This window comes from Pan paniscus, chromosome 19, assembly GCF_029289425.2.
Source record: "Pan paniscus chromosome 19, NHGRI_mPanPan1-v2.0_pri, whole genome shotgun sequence".
Classification (NCBI taxonomy): domain Eukaryota; kingdom Metazoa; phylum Chordata; class Mammalia; order Primates; family Hominidae; genus Pan; species Pan paniscus.
Genome location: NC_073268.2, coordinates 29,453,844 through 29,472,853, shown reverse-complemented (window position 1 = coordinate 29,472,853; position 19,010 = coordinate 29,453,844). Strand labels below are relative to the sequence as shown.

General features: G+C 48.2%; 2 protein-coding genes and 1 pseudogene across 12 annotated transcripts in view; 2 read left to right on the top strand and 1 right to left on the bottom strand.

The window, feature by feature from the left end:
* The window catches only part of LIG3 (DNA ligase 3), a 31,254-nt gene extending 14,909 nt beyond the window's left edge, over positions 1-16,345 (top strand). For 4 of the 8 annotated variants that reach the window (XM_034942090.3, XM_055101157.2, XM_055101156.2 and 1 more), the window contains 12 exons: positions 996-1,151; positions 2,785-2,916; positions 3,291-3,370; positions 4,455-4,542; positions 4,936-5,013; positions 5,321-5,444; positions 6,022-6,164; positions 6,497-6,571; positions 7,955-8,101; positions 8,610-8,805; positions 9,361-9,482; positions 9,688-16,345. In XM_034942090.3, the coding sequence (XP_034797981.2) occupies positions 996-1,151; positions 2,785-2,916; positions 3,291-3,370; positions 4,455-4,542; positions 4,936-5,013; positions 5,321-5,444; positions 6,022-6,164; positions 6,497-6,571; positions 7,955-8,101; positions 8,610-8,805; positions 9,361-9,482; positions 9,688-9,741 (1,395 nt within the window). In that variant the 3' untranslated portion in view covers positions 9,742-16,345. The remainder of the gene's footprint in view (positions 1-995; positions 1,152-2,784; positions 2,917-3,290; positions 3,371-4,454; positions 4,543-4,935; positions 5,014-5,320; positions 5,445-6,021; positions 6,165-6,496; positions 6,572-7,954; positions 8,102-8,609; positions 8,806-9,360; positions 9,483-9,687) is intronic. The other 4 variants (XM_034942088.3, XM_034942092.3, XM_034942091.3 and 1 more) reach the window with 1 other exon arrangement.
* LOC106633972 (oligosaccharyltransferase complex subunit OSTC-like) lies at positions 12,026-16,345 on the top strand (annotated as a pseudogene).
* The window catches only part of RFFL (ring finger and FYVE like domain containing E3 ubiquitin protein ligase), an 80,226-nt gene continuing 77,076 nt past the window's right edge, over positions 15,861-19,010 (bottom strand). For all 4 annotated transcript variants that reach the window (XM_063598685.1, XM_055101163.2, XM_034942099.3 and 1 more), the window contains exon 6: positions 15,861-18,901. In XM_063598685.1, coding sequence (XP_063454755.1) covers positions 18,720-18,901 — 182 coding nt within the window. In that variant the 3' untranslated portion in view covers positions 15,861-18,719. The remainder of the gene's footprint in view (positions 18,902-19,010) is intronic.

Sequence of the window (19,010 nt, the reverse complement as noted above, 5' to 3'; positions counted from 1 at the left end):
CTACTGTGAGATTCTTTGGATTTTTGAGTGATGTACAGTGCTTTTTTTGAAACTGTCTTGTTTGTCTTACTAAAACCTTGGTTTAGGGTTTTATGTTTGAGATAGGCAAGTGTTCTCTCCCTGCTAGGAATGTGGGATAGCCAGCATCAAAACAGTGAGATCTCCATCCCAGAGATGGGACTGCGGCCACCTGCAGTAGTGGCCTTTCTGACTTTTATAAAAATGCCTCCTGGAGTCTGTTCTATAGTTTGTCATTTAAAGACTGGCATGGGTTATATAGCTTAGTGGTTAACCACACAGGTTTTATAGGTGGGCCTAGATTCAAATCTCATTCTTGCCATTTTTTAGTGTAACTTAAGCAAGCACCTATTCTCTCTAACCTTCAGTTTTATCATCCAAAAATGAAAACAATATTTGTCACATAGGATGTCACATCGGGGATGAAATGAGATTATGTACGTGAAGCGCTCCCAAAATGGTAGCTATTGTTGTTTGAGTTAGGCTAGCACAGGTAGGCATGTAAGTAAGTGCTCCAATATCTGGAAACCCTGTTTGTTATAGGGACCCACGATCACTCACTCTGCCAGCCTCACTGTCACCTGCACTCTTTAACCTTAGCTTCACATACCTCTTTTACTGGGAGAACTGATGTGTTTTATAATAAGCCAGAGGCCTTGCAAGGCCTGAATTATTGAGAAAAGAATTAAATCTTGTTTCACTGGGCTTTTACTTGTTGTACAATGAATAGCATTCATATTCCTCAAAAGGCAAGCTCCTATGTCAGCTCAGGTGATTATTTCATAGGCAGAATACAACATTGCCCAGCCCTTTCCATTCCCATCACCTCTTCAACAACCTTCCCTGAGCATTAATTGTGGGCAGTCAGTCCCAAGACCCAGGTCCTGCCCTCACTAACCCAGTTGCAAGGTCTCTGGCTGTTGCTGCTTAGCAGCCCCTCATTGAAAGTCTCCAGGCTTTGCTTTCCCCACCCCAAGGCGGAGGCCTGCAAGTCCGTTGAGTATGCAATGAAGAAATGTCCCAATGGCATGTTCTCTGAGATCAAGTACGATGGAGAGCGAGTCCAGGTGCATAAGAATGGAGACCACTTCAGCTACTTCAGCCGCAGTCTCAAGCCCGTCCTTCCTCACAAGGTATGAGTGCCTTCCTTTCTGCCAGGACCGTCTTTCCCCTTTCTGCCTCTAACAACCTCAGGGCCAGAGTCCCATAGCCATTCCAGCTGTGGTGCACAATAAGGGTTTGTTTTTTATTTGTTGAATGAATTAATTCATTTATTCATTTTTGGAGTCTTCCCATAATGAAGGGCTGCTCAGCAGGGAGAGCCAAAGAGCCCTGACTTGGGTTCGTGAGGATAGAGCTCCCTGGAACAGTGATACTTCTTTTGCCCACAGTGATATTGGGACAGTGAGCTCAGTTGGTGAGTTGCTGTGTGTCTTTTGTGTTTCCATGTCCCAGATGCTTCCTGTGAGCTAGACTAAGGCTTATATACCAGGGGCTATTGGGCTGTCATTCATTAATTTGTTCAACAATTATTTATCAGATGCTTACCCATTGTTACAGCTGGTGGGGATATAGCAGTGGAAAAAATGGACAAAAGTTCTGGCCACCATGAAGTTTACATTCTGATGTAAACACAGTCTTATGGGGACATCTAGGAGCCTAGATTCCTATTCTAATCAGGGGTGGCATTTGGAACCTTATTCCTTAGCCCTTCTCCACTCCCAAGGATCCGGTGAGCCTTTGGGAGTGTCTTCAGGGAAAAGCAGCTGGAACATCTGGCTCCGGTAGCTTGTGAGCAGATGGAATTCCTATCTTTGCTATCCTTTTCTTTCCTAACTCAGACTCAGTTTTTCAGAGCCTCAGGGGGTTCAGGGGAACATGTTGTGTGGCCCGTGCTTACCTCAGCCTTGCCTTCCTGCTGGAGCATTGGGAACAAAGCAGTCCGGCCATTTGTTTCATATGTTCAAGAGGAGGGCTAAGCAGTGGCCTCATTGTGGAGCTTTAGTGCAGGTTCACGTGTTCTGTGAAGCACTACAAATCACTCAGGAGCTGTTTCTGGTGAGGTTGGTGTTAAATAGACACCATCTGTGACCCAGGAAGAAGTCTGAGCACACTTTTCCAGATTTAGTCCTTTCCTTAATTTTCCCTTACCCAGTATTCACTCATCCTTTGCCTCTCCTGTGATTTGGGTTCTTAAAGGGCTAGGTTAGGGATTGAAGGGCAATGGCATGGATGTGCTGGCCTTTCCTGTTCCTGCTCTAAGCATCCTGGGTAGTGATGGCTGTGGGTTCAGGGCTCCCACTCAGAGAAGCAAGAAACTCAAGTTTCCTTGCTGCACCTGAGGGAGTTCATTTCTACCTTTCTGGTTTCAAGTAGTCTGTTCTCCCCTAATCCAGTCCCCAGCCTGATAGTCACACATCTTCTGCAGTAGGCACTAATCTCTGCCCACCTACCCTCCTCCTCCTCCCCCGACAGGTTTAATCTGTTTCTTCCATTTTCCTCAAAAATTGTACCTTCTCTACAGCCCATAGAAAGTGACCCAGCATGGGTTGACCTCTTCCTGGGCCCGGACAGAAGTACTGAAACAGATGGCCTCTCCCTCTTGTCCAGGTGGCTCGCAAGGCCTAGCTATATGTTTTGCACATTAGCTGGGCCTTCCACATGTTGTTCTATATCCTGTCTGGGCCCGGGCTTTGCCCTCCATGGCATGGTTTGAGGTCCCTGCTGCCGTGTCATCCCTCACCAAAGCTCCCCTTCTGCTTTCAGGTGGCCCACTTTAAGGACTACATTCCCCAGGCTTTTCCTGGGGGCCACAGCATGATCTTGGATTCTGAAGTGCTTCTGATTGACAACAAGACAGGCAAACCACTGCCCTTTGGGACTCTGGGAGTGCACAAGGTACTAGCTCAGGGCCATATGTGCAAGAATGAATGAGTGTGAGTATGTACATGTGGGTGCACGCTGCAGTCTGAAAAGGGAGGAAATATCCCTTAGTGTGGCCCTTATTCTTCGCTTCTGACCTATTTCTGGTTTGGTTTTTTGTCTTTTGTTTTTCTCCTAAAAAGGGGCTGGTATTGGGAACCAGTTTATAACTGGGTTGGTTTCCATTTAGCACTATCTGCTCAGTGCCCTTATGGCCCAGGGGCTTCAGAGCAGAAATAGTACTTTCTCACCCGGTGCCTCAGGGGGCCTCCAGAAGTGGACTGGTACTCCTTATTTTTTCTCACTGACTTTTGTCCTATGTGTACCTACTACCTCATTTTCCCTTACAGAAAGCAGCCTTCCAGGATGCTAATGTCTGCCTGTTTGTTTTTGATTGTATCTACTTTAATGATGTCAGCTTGATGGACAGGTGAGTTGGCTAGCATCTTTAAACCCAGAAACTGCCAGGAATCTGTTTTCATTTCCTGGGTGAGGAAGATGGGGGCTTCAGGTTGGAAAGGAGGGTACAGGGAACCAGCTGGCACATACGTTTGTGCTCAGGAGCTTGCCAAAGGCAATGGCAAGAGGGAGCTGAGAGGAAGCACAATTGCTACATGATCAGTTCCCCATTCAGTGTAAGAAAGAGCCCATGTGTTGACTCCATCTCTTCTCTGAGAGCTTAAGTCACAGAAGAAACCCAAACCCCCAAAGAAGTTTCTCTACTAAAGCAAAATGGACTATTGCAGAGAAATAGACTGTGAGCATATGGGGTTTCAGTTTATTTCTCCAATGGCACCCCTAGGGGCTCCAGTGGCACCCCTGGGGGCATAAGGCAGATGGTTTTCAGCTCAGAGGTTTTGATTTCAGAAGAGACTGACAACAGGAAGCTCCGGATTATAGGGGAGGCCATGGGTGGGACCATCTTGGAGAGAATTAGCAGTCTTGACTTAGCTGCATCCATATGCTTGTGCCTGAGAAACCAGTATCAGCCCTTTCCTCACTTAGAAATGTATCTCTACCCCTGTTTCTCCTGCAACAGCCACATCCTTGATTGGGGAAGGAGAAGGAAGTAGAGAGGGAAGGAATTGGTGGGGGTAGGATTTGGGGTTTGGGTCCCAAGGCCTGTCTCAGCCTGCCTACCCCAGGGTTGGCCTTGGGATCGGGGCAAAGCAGGGTGCAGGGGATAAAAAACGAGAGTTGGAGTCGTTTTTCAAGTGGGACCAGAATTTATACAATCTGGGCTACAGGCCAGTTCTCCCTTGGCTCGCTTGATGAAGTAGAAATAGGAACTACAACTATGAACTGGCTCTATGCCACAGCTCACAATTTTCCATCTTCGGTCACGATGGAGCCCTTGTAGCCCTTGACAGCAGAACTGTTACACATGAGGTCTTTGATCCATGGCAAACCCTTTCTTGAAGTAGCAGTTTTATCATTGTGGCTCTTCCTTCCTCAGAATTCCTAATAAGGGAGGGAGGATCCCGGCCTAACCTCAGCTCTCCTGTTCTCCTCAGACCTCTGTGTGAGCGGCGGAAGTTTCTTCATGACAACATGGTTGAAATTCCAAACCGGATCATGTTCTCAGAAATGAAGCGAGTCACAGTAAGTGAAGACCCTATGCTAGGCAGTGTCCTAGAAGTTTGAAAGCAGGGCAGAGAACTCCTTGGGTCAACTGCGACTGGAAGAATAAATCTTAATGTCTTATGGAGCCTCCTGATAATGTTGGCCTTTGACTATTGTATATGTTGCCTGCTAGTCTTCACCCAGAAGGGTAGGGCATGGAAATCCTTCCTAGGTAAGCCTCCTGTGTTTCAAAGCCACAGCAGCCCTCTGTTTGGGATGAGAAGCAACCTGCTTTCTAACCCTTTGTCCCTTATATTTCAAGTAAGGGTGTTTCCAGTGGGCACTTAACTAGTGTGTGAAAAGGAACAACCCCCTCTCACTCACCACCTTCTCCACTCTCACACCAACTTCAGCATCTCTCTTGTCCCTCAGAAAGCTTTGGACTTGGCTGACATGATAACCCGGGTGATCCAGGAGGGATTGGAGGGGCTGGTGCTGAAGGATGTGAAGGTAAAGTGGCCCCGCTTGGCTTCTCCTGTCGACTCACTCGCAGCCCTCTCCCCTGAGCCTTTCCAGCCCTGACCAGGAGATGGCGGTGGCAGCCTGCAGTGGTTGGGGTGGCTGCTGGGGAAGTGTGGGCAGTTGTGTCCTGGATCTGGAGGACTGGTTTGTGTGTCTCCTATAGTGCCTGGAGCCTGAGGGCTCTTACCCTGAGGGAGGGGCACTGGGCTAGATCTGGTGTGTAGCAGTGAAGGGGTGAACCCATCCTCATGGAGTTGCCTTTCTATTCTGTGGTCTCTCTTTTGCTTCCCTTCAGGGTACATATGAGCCTGGGAAGCGGCACTGGCTGAAAGTGAAGAAAGACTATTTGAACGAGGGGGCCATGGCCGACACAGCTGACCTGGTGGTCCTTGGAGCCTTCTATGGGCAAGGGAGCAAAGGTCAGGGTGGCCTCTGCCCCCTGGGGTGGTACTGTTTTAGAAGGTACCGCTTGAGGTACAGGCTGGCCTTGTTACTGGCTTGATCTGCCAGCATGGCCAGTTATGACTTCCGAAGTCCTAGGATCTAGGGCCCCAAGCTGGCCTGAGTCACCTCAGGCAGAGCTGCTTACTCGGTTAGGGAGAAGTCAGAATAGAGTACCCTATGCTAGCCTAGCAGAAGGACGCTTACCACCAATTATTTTGTCAGGGCCTGACAGCTTTCTCCTCAGGGAAAATCTCTTTCCTGACTGGAAAGGAAGCTGGAGTCTGAGGAACTAATACTTTTAAGCAATCTATCATGTGTCCAACACAGTTCAATGCCCCAGAGCCCAACAGGTTGGGTGTGATTATCCCTCATTTACAGAAGAGGAAATTGGGGCTTATAAAGGTTAAAATTACACAGTTAGTAAGAGGTAGCTCCAAGAGGTAAACTCTGGCCCTTGACGGCCAGGACCCAGGTCCTCTCCCTGGCCCTGGGCTCTTGGGACTGGCAGAGATGGCTCCTCCAACCCACACTCATCTCACACTCCCCTCCCAGGCGGCATGATGTCAATCTTCCTCATGGGCTGCTACGACCCTGGCAGCCAGAAGTGGTGCACAGTCACCAAGTGTGCAGGAGGCCATGATGATGCCACGCTTGCCCGCCTGCAGAAGGAACTAGACATGGTGAAGATCAGCAAGGTGAGGAAGGGACCTGGTTGGCCATGGCCTCTGGACTGGCCGCCATCACTGAGACAGAGGCTGTGCTTTGGGGACTACAGGTATTTCTGTCTCCCCAGAAAGAAGGGTTGCAGCTTGCTCAGGGGAGCAGGATTAGGCCTTAAAATCTCTGAATGCCTTCTTGTGGAAAATGGCTTGCATGCCTCTAGGTCATACCCACTCTGGGCTGGGAGGATCACATGGCTCAAACATCAGCTGTTTAAGTGGCTTCTTATAATCTCATTACCAAGAGAAGGGATTTAAGCCTTGTTCCAGGTTGGGAACAGCCCAAAATAGCATCTTTTCTCCTCTAGGACCCCAGCAAAATACCCAGCTGGTTGAAGGTCAACAAGATCTACTATCCTGACTTCATCGTCCCAGACCCAAAGGTATCAACCCAGTGGCTTGGGGGCCCTCCAGCTCATAGAATTAGCTTGCAGGTTCTCTAGTGCCATAGAGAATCCATCTCACCTCGCTGAAAGTCCACCGAGGGATAGGGGTCTGGATTTCCAGCTGAGTGATAGGCACAGGGACAACCAGACAACTCTAAGGAATTTTGAATAGAATTCTTTCTGCAATACAATTGCTTTAAAAAAAGAGAGAAGAAGAGAGTACCTATCCCCTCAGCACAAAGGGTGTGTTCTAGAAGTAATCTGGCCCAATCCCTTCTTGTACCGACCAAGAAAGAGATCTAGAGAACAAACAGGACTTCCCTAAGGTTATTCAGCAGCAGCAGCAGCAGAACTAGGACCCAAGTTTCCCAGCTGTTAGCCAAAGCTTTTTTGGTTTTTGTTTTGTTTTGTTTTTGAGACGGAGTTTCACTCTTGTTGCCCAGGCTGGAGTGCAACAGCGCGATCTCAGCTCACCACAACCTCCGCCTCCCGGGTTCAAGTGATTCTCCTGCTTCAGCCTCCCAGGTAGCTGGGATTACAGGCATGTGCCACCGTGGCCAGCTAATTTTGTATTTTTAGTAGAGATGTGGTTTCTCCATGTTGGTCAGGCTGGTCTTGAACTCTTGACCTCAGGTGACCTGCCCGCCTCAGCCTCCCAGGGTGCTGGGATTACAGGCGTGAGCCACTGCACCCAGCCGCCTTTTTGGTTTTAATTGTTCTGTATTGCTTCTAGCACTTTTTTTTTTTTTTTTTTTTTGAGACAGGGTCTCACTCTGTTGTCCAGGCTGGAGTGCAGTGGCAAGATCTCATCTCACTGCAGCCTCTGCCTCCTGGGTTCAAGCAGTTCTCTCACCTCAGTCTCCCAAGTAGCTGGGATTACAGGGGTGCCACCACCCCCAGCTAATTTTTCCATTTTTAGTAGAGATAGGGTTTTACCATGTTGGCCAGGCTGGTCTCAAACTCCTGACCTCAGGTGATCCACCTGCCTTGGCCTCCCAAGGTGCTGGGATTACAGACGCAAGCCACTGCGCCTGGCCAATACTTGCTTCTCCCTTTTTTTGAGACAGTCTCGTTCTGGAGAGCAGTGGCATGATCTCAGCTCACTGCAACCTCTGCCTCCCGGGTTCAAGCGATTCTCATACCTCAGCCTTCTGAGTAGCTGGGACTACAGGCGCGCACCACCATGCCTGGCTAATTTTTGTTATTTTTTGTAGAGACGGGGTTGCGTCATGTTGGCCAGGCTGGTCTCAAACTCCTGACCTCAAGTAATCTGCCCACCTCAGCCTTCCAAAGTGCTGGGATTACAGGCGTGAGCCACCACGCCCGGCCACTGATACTATCTTCTTAACCAGTGATGACCTGCTGGCTTACTCCTGACAGAAAGCTGCCGTGTGGGAGATCACAGGGGCTGAATTCTCCAAATCGGAGGCTCATACAGCTGACGGGATCTCCATCCGATTCCCTCGCTGCACCCGAATCCGAGATGATAAGGACTGGAAATCTGCCACTAACCTTCCCCAACTCAAGGTAGCAGCAGCTCTTAGGCTGTATATGTATTCTCCACCCCACTGTCCAGGCCTTGGAGCCTTGGGCATCTAGACCATTCACATGTCCTCTGTCTTCTCCTTTCCCCCATTCTCCTGAGGCAGAGCAAGGAGGGCAATTAGAGAGGGAGACAAACTGCTGCTGGGCCAGGGGCACAGCACTAGACCTCCTTCTCCCTCCATCTCTGAGTAGAGAACCTTGCATTTGCAAGGCCCCACTGAGCAGCCTTTAGTCTGGGGAATAAGAGTTTGCTCCTGTTGCCCCAGCAAAGCCTGCTTTGCTGTACAGAGAACAATGATTTGTACCCTGATTACTCAGGCTATAGGGCCATACTTTGGAATGGTGCCAAGGGAGCCAACTCCTTTTCCTTGCTCTTTATCTTTCTCACATCTTTGTTCCCATATGCGCCTAAAATACACCACACACACCACCTCTGAGGCCAGACTGGGAAGGCAATGAAACCCTCTGACATTGTCCCTCCCCGCCTCAGGAACTGTACCAGTTGTCCAAGGAGAAGGCAGACTTCACTGTAGTGGCTGGAGATGAGGGGAGCTCCACTACAGGGGGTAGCAGTGAAGAGAATAAGGGTCCCTCAGGGTCTGCTGTGTCCCGCAAGGCCCCCAGCAAGCCCTCAGCCAGTACCAAGAAAGCAGAAGGGAAGCTGAGTAACTCCAACAGCAAAGATGGTAAGGATAGGGAGGGGGCTGGTATGGTGAAGAGGGCGGTGTGAGGGGCAGAGATCCAAGGGCAGGGACCCAGTCTCACATTCCAGCCCTGAGATCTCATGATTATCTATGTCCACTGCAGTGGACACAGACTACATTCCTGGTGTGTGTCCAGCCATGGGCCAGAGACCCTTCTGCTGGGCACCCTGTATCTGCTCAGCAAACCTGAATGGAGCAGTACCCTGGGGACAGCCAGTCTGACTATGGAATAAGCTACCTTTGAGTAAAGGGCTTAGCTGATAACTCTTCACTCCCCTCTCACCTATGCTCATAGCGGAGAAAGCCCCTGGTCCTTCCCATTACTGCCCCTGACTTCAGGGAGCATTATCAGCAATCCCTACCCTCTTAGTTCTTTTGTATCGTATGTTTTTTAGAGACAGGGTCTCACTCTGTCTGGAGTGCAGTGGCACGACCATAGCTCACTGCAGCCTCGAACTCCTGAGTTGAATTGATCCTCCCGAGTAGCTGGGACTATAGGTGTGCACCACCACACCCAGCTTCCTCTCTGTCCTGCAGGCAACATGCAGACTGCAAAGCCTTCCGCTATGAAGGTGGGGGAGAAGCTGGCCACAAAGTCTTCTCCAGTGAAAGTAGGGGAGAAGCGGAAAGCTGCTGATGAGACGCTGTGCCAAACAAAGGTGAGGGTAAAAACAGCAACACACCACGTGGGCCAGTTTAGCCCAGGTTGTGTTCCCAACCTTCTGTACAAGAAGTTTGAAAGAGGATGAGCAAAGGTGTTTGGGGAACATCGGCTAAACCTCTTCCCTGCCTGCAGCCACTTCTCTGTCGTGGGCAGGGTCAGCAATGCTGCTGCTCACCCTATGTCCTCTTGTTGCCTTGCAGAGGCGGCCAGCCAGTGAGCAGAGAGGAAGAACTGTGCCAGCAGGCAGGAGATAGAACAGCCCGGCCTAGCCAGGAGAGACTGCAGGGACTCACTCAGCTGCTGGCCCCAAGTCAAAATTTACATTAAAGGGGAAAGCCCAGTCTGGGTGTGGGAATGCAGCATTGAGTTTGTGGTCAGGGTGGAAGCAGGTCCAGCAAGCAGTGAGTCGGGGAGAGGGCACTGGCTTGGTGACTCTCCTCCCACCTGAGGAGCCTTTTCCCTGTTACATTTTCTTGTCAGTCTTGGGTTTGGCAACATCTCCTGAGCAATTTTTTTTTTTTTTTTTTTTGAGATAAGTCTCACTCTGTTGCCTAGGCTGGAGTGAAGTGGTGCAATCACAGCGCACTGCAACCTCCGCTCACTGCAACCTCCGCCTCCCAGGTTCAAGCGATTCTCCGGCTTCAGCCTCCCGAGTAGCTGGGAGTATAGGCATGTGCCACCATGCCCGGCTAATTTTTGTATTTTTAGTAGAGACGGGATTTCACCATGTTGGTCAGGCTGGTCCCAAAGTCCTGACCTCAAGTGATCCACCTGCCTTGGCCTCCCAAAGTGCTGGGATTACAGGCCTGAGCCACCACACCCGGCCTCTTTTGAGCACTTTCTGATGCCAAGAACTAGGTTTAGTACTGGCTCAACTCTGGGGGAGCTGATGGCTCAAAGGACAGATAGAGAAGTAAACATATGATTGACACCCATGTCATTGCGCCCCCACGCTCCCCACCGCCATCCAGGAGTAAGCATAGAAGTCTCACAGCTCAAGGCCTGAACTCGGTCCCCAACAGACCTGTAGAAACCTTTCCCCTCTCTCTTCCCAGCCTGAAGTCCTTGAACCCATTGAGAGTAGTAAGCAGGACTCCTGACCCCTCAGTCTAGCAGGTTGTACAGAGTAGACTGCTTGGTCTCAGGGGACATCACTGAGTCTGGGGGCACTGAGTCAGAGCCAGCTCCACCTGCCCACCATGACTGGGTGGCTCTTATACACATGTACTCTTCCCATCTCCAGGTCCCAGATGTCGAGGCCTGTCCACTCTCCTTTTCCCCTAGGCAGGGATGGAGGGGCGTGTCAGTCCTGTATAATTTGGAGTGACTGGAAGGGTGGGGGTATTGATGCATGGTATTCCAGTAAACTTCTCTGCTTGTGTCCTAACTCTAGGCTCCCTCATTCTGTCCCGTGCTCATCTGGGTGAAGACCCATCTGTACCCAGTGTAGGTCTGACCCCACCGTACCCAGTGTAGGTCTGACCCCACCCTGACCCCTCTGCATTTGCAGGTATTGCTGGACATCTTCACTGGGGTGCGGCTTTACTTGCCACCCTCCACACCAGACTTCAGCCGTCTCAGACGCTACTTTGTGGCATTCGACGGGGACCTGGTACAGGAATTTGATATGACTTCAGCCACGCACGTGCTGGGTAGCAGGGACAAGAACCCTGCGGCTCAGCAGGTCTCCCCAGAGTGGATTTGGGCATGTATCCGGAAACGGAGACTGGTAGCTCCCTGCTAGGTTTGCTGTCTTCCCTCTCCCTCAGGCCATACTCTCCTTTACCATACTACTGGACTGGACTCAGGCTGGAGGCAGATAGACACAGTATAGGGGGAATGGGCTTGCTTCTCCCAAACCCACCAGTTCTCCACTGTCTCTTCTGGACCAGGAATTAGTTGCTGTGGGTGCCACAGCTGAAGTCAGTTTGTCTTGCTGGTTTAAATAGATCTTTCAGAGCTGGGTGCTGGGTTTGCCATCTTTTTGTTTTCTTTGAAAAGCAGCTTAGTTACCCTTTTTATAAATAAAATATCTTGCAGTTATCTTTATCCTTTCCCCACCTACACCCCCAGTAATTTCCCTACAGATTAAGGAGTAAAGGCTGGGCTATGGCAGCTCTGTCCACAAAGCCTTCTCTCCCATCCTTGCCTGTTCCTTTGTACTTCCAGGCTCATTTTAAAGTTGTATTTAAAGGACTGCCCTCGGAAATGCTTCTGTTTAGCAGAACTTGTATTCAGCCTGACACGCTTTGCCAGGAACAAACCCTCATGTGAAAGAAAACAAAATGAATTTTTTGACTTTCTTCTCTGTGTTCTCCTATTACAGGGTGAGGATCCCCAGTTTAAAGGGAGGGGACTAGGGTCAGGTAGGAAAATGGGGCCTTTATGAAGAAAGGGGAGGTTATTTGGGCCACTCCTCTGGAGAGATAGAGGGCTCCAGGAAGATCTGCATCCCCAAAACCTGGAAACAGGACTGTTCTTTAAGAATAAAAATCCACATGGGGCTTGAGGCCAAGAACAGCCCTTGTTGCCACCAACATGGAGACTTTGTACCATATCCCATTTTTAGTGCTCAAGTGTTCCAACCAGAAGTTGAAGAAGCCACCCTGGCTGCACATGCCATCAGCCATGACTGTGTATGCTCTGGTGGTGGTGTCTTACTTCCTCATGACTGGAGGAATAATTATATGATATTGTTGAACCCCCAAGTATTGGCTGATGAACGTGGGCATCAGAGGCCAGTAGCTTTCTTGGCCTACAAAGTAAATGGACAGTATATTATGGAAGGACTTGCATCCAGCTTCCTGTTTACAATGGGAGGTTTAGGTTTCATAATGCTGGACCAGTCGAATGCACCAAATATCCCAAAACTCAATCGATTTTTTTTCTTCTATTCATTGGATTCGTCTGTGTCCTACTGAGTTTTTTCATGGCTGGAGTATTCATGTGAATGAAACTGCCGGGCTATCTGATGGGTTAGAGTGCCTTTAAGAAGAAATCAGTGGATACTGGATTTGCTCCTGTCAATGAAGTTCTAAAGGCTGTACCAATCCTCCAATATGAAATGTGGGAAAGAATGAAGAGCAGCAGTAAAAGAAATACCTAGCGAAAAAAACAGGAAGCATATTGAAGCTCGGACTAGAATTTCTTCTTGGTATCAGAGAGACAAGTTTATCACAGTATTTTTTTTTTTCCTGCTGACCTATTGATAATACCAACAATGTTGAGTGGCATTTTCTTCTTAGTTTTTATTTTCTTAAAGAAAATATACTCCATATCTGCAGGGAAAAAAATAAAAATAAAAATCCACACCTGAGAACAGATCCATACAACCTGCTTACAAAGAACAGCTCCTGTGCTACCTGAGGCTGATTTATTTGAAGAACAAAAGGAAGACAGACAATTTAGTGTAGACAAGTGCTAGTCAATAGAACTTTTTGCAGCAGTGGAAATATCCATAAATCTGTAGTATCCAACCAAACTAGCCACAGACAGCTGCTGAGCAATTGAAATGAAGCTGGCACAACTAAGGAACTGAAGTTCTTATTTTAATTCAACTTCAAATGGTCACATGTCACTAGTGACTACCACACTGGACAGTGCAGGTGTAGACGGAGTTCAGATCAGACTCCTGAAACTTAATGGCTCTAACCTTAGGCAAGTTACGTTAACATCTAAGCCTCAATCCCTCCAAGTAGAATGGGAATAGCCATTGCACCTAAATCATAGGGTTGTCCTGTTGTCCTGAGCAACATTATGTAAAGCACTTAGCCCAGAGCCTAGCACATAGTTATCTAGAGTTGGGAACGTCACTGCTGGTGTGCATGTCCAGACCCTACCCGGGAGAAGGGCCTAACCTATGACTTTAGAACCCTCAGTTGCAGGTGTGCATGTTCCAGCTAACACTCCACTCTGAGTGCAGGCTCATCAGGACACCATATGGTTGTAAACTGGCTGCCATGTCCCAATCCTTCCAGCTCTTGAGGGTCAGTTCTCACCTTATGAACAAATTAACAGGCTCTGGACCTATAAGATCAAGGACCACTGCGCCCCCTGGCCACCCCCCCCCCCCCAACTTTGATCTGATTGACTTTGGCTTCCACCTACTGTTTAAAATGTGTATGTTGGGGGAGTAGGGACAGCACGGGGGAGGGGTTTACTTTCCTGACTCTAGCCCAGGACATTTGGTGTTTCTGAATAGGCACCATTCAGCCTTGCTTCAGTATTAGGAATAAGATACTTTTTATTCCATCCTCTATGGAGACAAAAAGCGGCTCCTCCTTTGAGTACTGGCCTACATAGATTTCCATTTCTCTCTTCAGCCTCAGGCCAAACAAACAACTGGACAGGGCAGCAGAACAAGGCTGTCTCCTCAGGATCCTGCCAAAGGCACTGTCCTCTCCAACCTGGACCCAGCCCCACTTGCCCTTACTGGTTGCTTACACCCAGAGTGCACACTCACAGGAAAGGGCCTCTGCTGGCTGCAGGTGATCATCTTGTCCCTTCTCTGCCTTAGTGTGTGTTATTGCCATTTCAATGTCAGTGGTTTTTTATGTATTTTCTTCCAGTCTTTGCTGCTGAGATCTGACTGTATATACTATTTTGTATCCTTTCATGTATTTCTTTCATGTATTTCAATGCAGCCCTCAACATCATCATCATAAATCTCTCCAGCAGAATGCTGGAGGCCTCCCTCTTCTGAACCTCTACATGCTGCTGGCTGGCATCAAGCAGAGGTCATCACTGGGTGCTGAACAGGTCAGCTCCCTAGGGCAATGTGAGCAAAGTGTTGTGGCTCATCCTCGATCCTTTATGCCCTTTTGGCAAGATTCCTTTCTCTTCTCAGTCACAGCAGATGGACACATAATCTTGTTCTCCCAGGGGCTGCATTCTCAGTAGTCTTTTCCCTGCTCCTTGGGCGCCTGGTCAGGGAGGTTTGTACAAGCCTGCGCACACACAGCAGTCTGTCACGAGGCTGGGCCAACCTTTTTTTTTTTTTTTAAACAGACTCTTGCTCTGTCATTCAGGCTGGAGTGCAGTGGTGCAATCTCAGCTCACTGCAACCTCTGCTTCCCGGGTTCACAAGCAATTCTCATGCCTCAGTCTCCCAAGTGGCTGAGACTTAACAAACAGGCACATACCATCACTCGCAGCTAAGTTTTTGTATTTTTAGTAGAGACCACGTTTCGCCATGTTGTCCAGACTGGTCTCAAACTCCTGGCCTCGAGTCATCCACGCACCTCAGCCTCCCAAAGTGCTGGGATTACAGGCGTGAGCCATGGCGCCCAGCCTGGGCCAACATTTTCTGAGCCATAGTCCAGCTGTACTACAGCTGTATCCAAAAGGTACCATGTATCTCCCAGGGTAACCTGAAGACCTAACTGGGCATACTAACTGTCCTCAGATTTCAGTTCTTTAAGGCCCATCTCTTCTAGATCAGTGTAAATATCTGAACTCACTTGGTGCTTCAACCCAATTGGTCTTGGGATTCATCCTTTTCCTACCCAGCTCTCATTCTCTTCTAGGCTGTTCCATGGCCTCTTCCACATATTACATTTGTGGTCTTGAGCAAGTTAGTTAGTTACAACAACACTGAGCATCTTGACCAAGGTCACTTGGCCCAACCACAGGCTAATCCCAGGCCATGTGCACATCCCAGGATTAGCTTGTGGTTTATCAGTTATTTTGTCAATTTTTTTTTTTTTTTTAAATACAGGGTCTCACTCTGTCACCCTGGCTGGAGTGCGGTGGCGATCAGAGCTCACTGCAGCTTCAATCTCCTGGCTCAAGTGATCCTCCCACCTCAGCCTTCCAAGTAGTTGGGACTACCCACATGCACCACCATGCACGGCTAATTTTTTGGTTTTTTTGGGTTTTTTGTTTGTGTTTTTTTTTGTTTTGTTTTTTGAGACGGAGTCTCGCTCTTTCGCCCAGGCCGGACTGCAGTGGTGCAATCTTGGCTCACTGCAAGCTCCGCCTCCCGGGTTCACACCATTCTCCTGCCTCAGCCTCCCGAGTAGCTGGGACTACAGGCACCCGCCACCACGCCTGGCTAATTTTTTGTATTTTTAGTAGAGACGGGGTTTCACCGTGTTAGCCAGGGTGGTCTCGATCTCCTGACCTCGTGATCTGCCCGCCTCAGCCTCCCAAAGTGCTGGGATTACAGGCGTGAGCCACCGCACCCGGCCCTTGTTTGTTTTTTTAAGTAGAGACAAAGTCTCACTACATTGCCCAGGTTGGTCTCAAACTCCTGAGCTCAAGCAGTCTTCCCACCTTGGCCTCCTAAAGTGTCGAAATTATAGCATGAACCACTGTCAGGCTCTTTTGTCAGTCCTATCAACCTCTAACATCCTCGCACCAGACAGGACAGGTGTCTGTATTGAAACTTTATTACAAAATTATAAAGCAGAGCTCTGTAACAAAATAATACACATTTGGGTTTGCTTTAACCTCCAAGTAAGTCTGAGAAAATCTTAATAAAAGCCACTTGAAGTAACAATTCACATCCAAGAAATTTCCACAAATTTATACAATGTGTATTGAGCACTAGTTCCTGTACAGCTTATTCTTATTAGTTTGGATCCAACTATTCCAATGTATTATGAACCAGTCAGCTATCTGTCTTTTGAAACAAGTCTTAACTGAAATCTCAGAGTAATCAGCAAAAGCTACGGAATAATTCTAAGAATTAGACGTTTCCATATCATTAAAACCAAGGATCCATGAGGGGCAGAAGGGAGGATTCAAAGATTTTTAAAAAATCAAATTTTAGACCTTGGTTAAATATTAACTGGAATGGGATCTTGGAACTCCCAACTTTTATTTGGTGTAATAAAAATGATGCAAAAAAAAAAAAAATCAGGGTTGTTTGACACCTTTTTTCCTAAAGGGAAACCTTCACCAAAAGGGGATAAAAGATTTAAAGGCAAAATGAGTAAACAACCTCAGTTTTAATTCTTACTGAGGTTACTAACCAGCTGTCAGTATATTAATTATTTTCGATTTGTGTCTAGGAGGGAAACTGAAGAGGAGGTAAGGCTTCAGCAGAGAAACAGGTTGTAAGTAGAGAGCCAGCTTCTGCCCTTAAGTTACTGCTAGATCTTAGCTGAATTGCACATACATAGACCTGTTTTACAGAGGAACTGAGTAGCTGAATGAATGATCCTTTGCTAATTGGTAGGCATTGTAAACTATAGTATTTACTGCCCATGACAAAAGTGGAAAGGGATGTCTTCATGAGCAAATCTGATTCCCCCAACTCCTGCAAAGGCTGTGGTTCAGAATCAAATCATCCAGGACTTTGTATAACGTTGAGGTAAGTGGCCCAGTGTTCAGTTGACAACTATTTTATGCAGTTATTTCATTCCTCCAAAGGGGTTTAGTGGTTGGTGATGGAGGAAAGCATAAATATGTCTGTACCAATGTAATAAGTCCCTTTAGAGGTTTCCCTCTGCCATCCAGAGTCATGATTGGTTCTAGTCTCAGATTTTTCAGCTGCATGGGAGGGGTAAGGGGTGGGAGTTGTCTGCCAAGGCGTTTAGGGTTTGCATAGTTCATCCATTGGTAATGGGAAAACACTCTGCTTTCCTGATCATGTGTTTTGTGCTTGGCCACGCTTCTGCAGCAAACTCTTAAGTCCTCCAGCTCCTCTAGGGGTGTAAAGACTGTGAGGGCTCAAATACATCACCTACTCATTGCATGGTCCTTCCTAAAGAGCCTAGAAAATGCTTTCTCCTGCTGGGTGTGGTGGCTCACGCCTGTAATCCCAGCACTTTGGGAAGCTGAGGCGGGCAGATCATAAGGTCAAGAGTTCAAGACCAGCCTGGTGAACATGGTGAAACCCCGTCTCTACTAAAAATACAAAAATTAGCCTGGTGTGGTGGTGGGTGCCTATAATCCCAGCTACTCTGGAGGCTAAGGCAGGAGAATAGCTTGAACCTGGGAGGTGGAGGTTGCTGTAAGCCAAGACTGCACCACTGCACTCCAGCCTGGGCAACAGAGTGAGACTCAAAAAAAAAAAAAAAAAAGCTTTCTCCCTGACCTGCCCCCAAAAATCAGTAGGCTAGGAAAGGGAATGAAAGTAGGGTCTCCTCACTCCCCACCAACCTGGGAAATAAAGACTTGAACTGTCGGCTCACAACAGAATCCAGTCTCATTCAGTACCTCCTGAAAGCTCTTAAGTGCTCTGTCTTAACATTTGCTCTCCAGGAACTTCAACAGCAGTCTGGCCAGAGAAAAGCACAGGCTCTTTGCCTAAATCTATTTCTTCAATGAAACCAAATTTAAAACTACCATGGATAAGGGAGGGATTTCATTTTCAGAGTAAAGTGGCTTAAGACTTCTAGTTGGGAAAAGGATCAGAAGCCAAGCCAAAATTAAGGAGAAGGCCACTGCCTCCACCCATTGCTTCCCCTTTCCGCATAAACTAAGGATGGTGCAAATCAGGTCCCAAGAGAAGCAGCAGCAGGGATTATGCACGCACTATCCCTTGCAGACAGAAACGAATTTCCCAGCAGTTTGGGAGCCTGATGTTTTGTTTGCTCCCAGAGTCAGGTCAGGAGACCAACAGCTTCCAATCCCAGCATTTAAGGAAGTGGCTTTTAACAACTTTGAAATTTTTCTATAGCATTTGTATTTCATTTCTCACCAAAGATAAGTTTACTGGTCTAAAATCTGTCCTAAGGACCACTATCGGTCTGGTAAACTAACATTTTTGGTCCAAAGAAACAAATGGATTTAGGCAATGTAGCAAGAGACTTTAGCAAAGATAGTTAAAGCACAGAAAGCTGGAGAGACCAGAAATTTAAATCCGAATGTGCTGGGGAGGAGGACTTCTGATTGATGAAACACATGGGCAAGCATCTCCCATATGGGGTGGGGATGGGTTGGGTACAGGAGGAGGGGTGAAACTGTCTAGGTTCAGGGAGGAAGACAGGACCCAAGTTCTGGAAAGTTCTCTGTTCATCAGTTACCATCATCACTCCAAGATCACTGAACCAAGAACATACCCATGTGATTTATACAAGTTCCCACTGGCCTTGGGCTTTGCCAGCCAAGAGGTACACCCCTGGGAAGACAGGCATGCTCAGGGGTGACATGGCATCTTGCTTGACCTGGTTTTGGGAACCCTGCAATATTTCTACTAGCTTGCTCCTCTGCAAGCTGGCCAACCCTGAGCCCAGACACCCCAGGCTATTTCCCTGTAAGGCACTGAAGAAACCGATGCAAGCTCTCAGGACCGGAAGACATGCACAGCTCGGATTACATACTGCCGGCAGATGGGACATTCATTCATGCGCTTGCCACACTTGGTACAGGTTACCATGTGGCCACACTCCAGAAGAACACAGTCAATGGGTGAGTCCATGCAGATCTTACACAGGTTCTCCTCCAAGCCTGATGGTACTGCTCCCCCTGTACAAACACACAGGGCAGAAAAAAAGGGGCAGAGGAGTAAGTAAGGAGAATGTCTTAAGTGTATAGGGGTGACTGGGGGAGGGAGGTGGGAGATAACAGGTACATT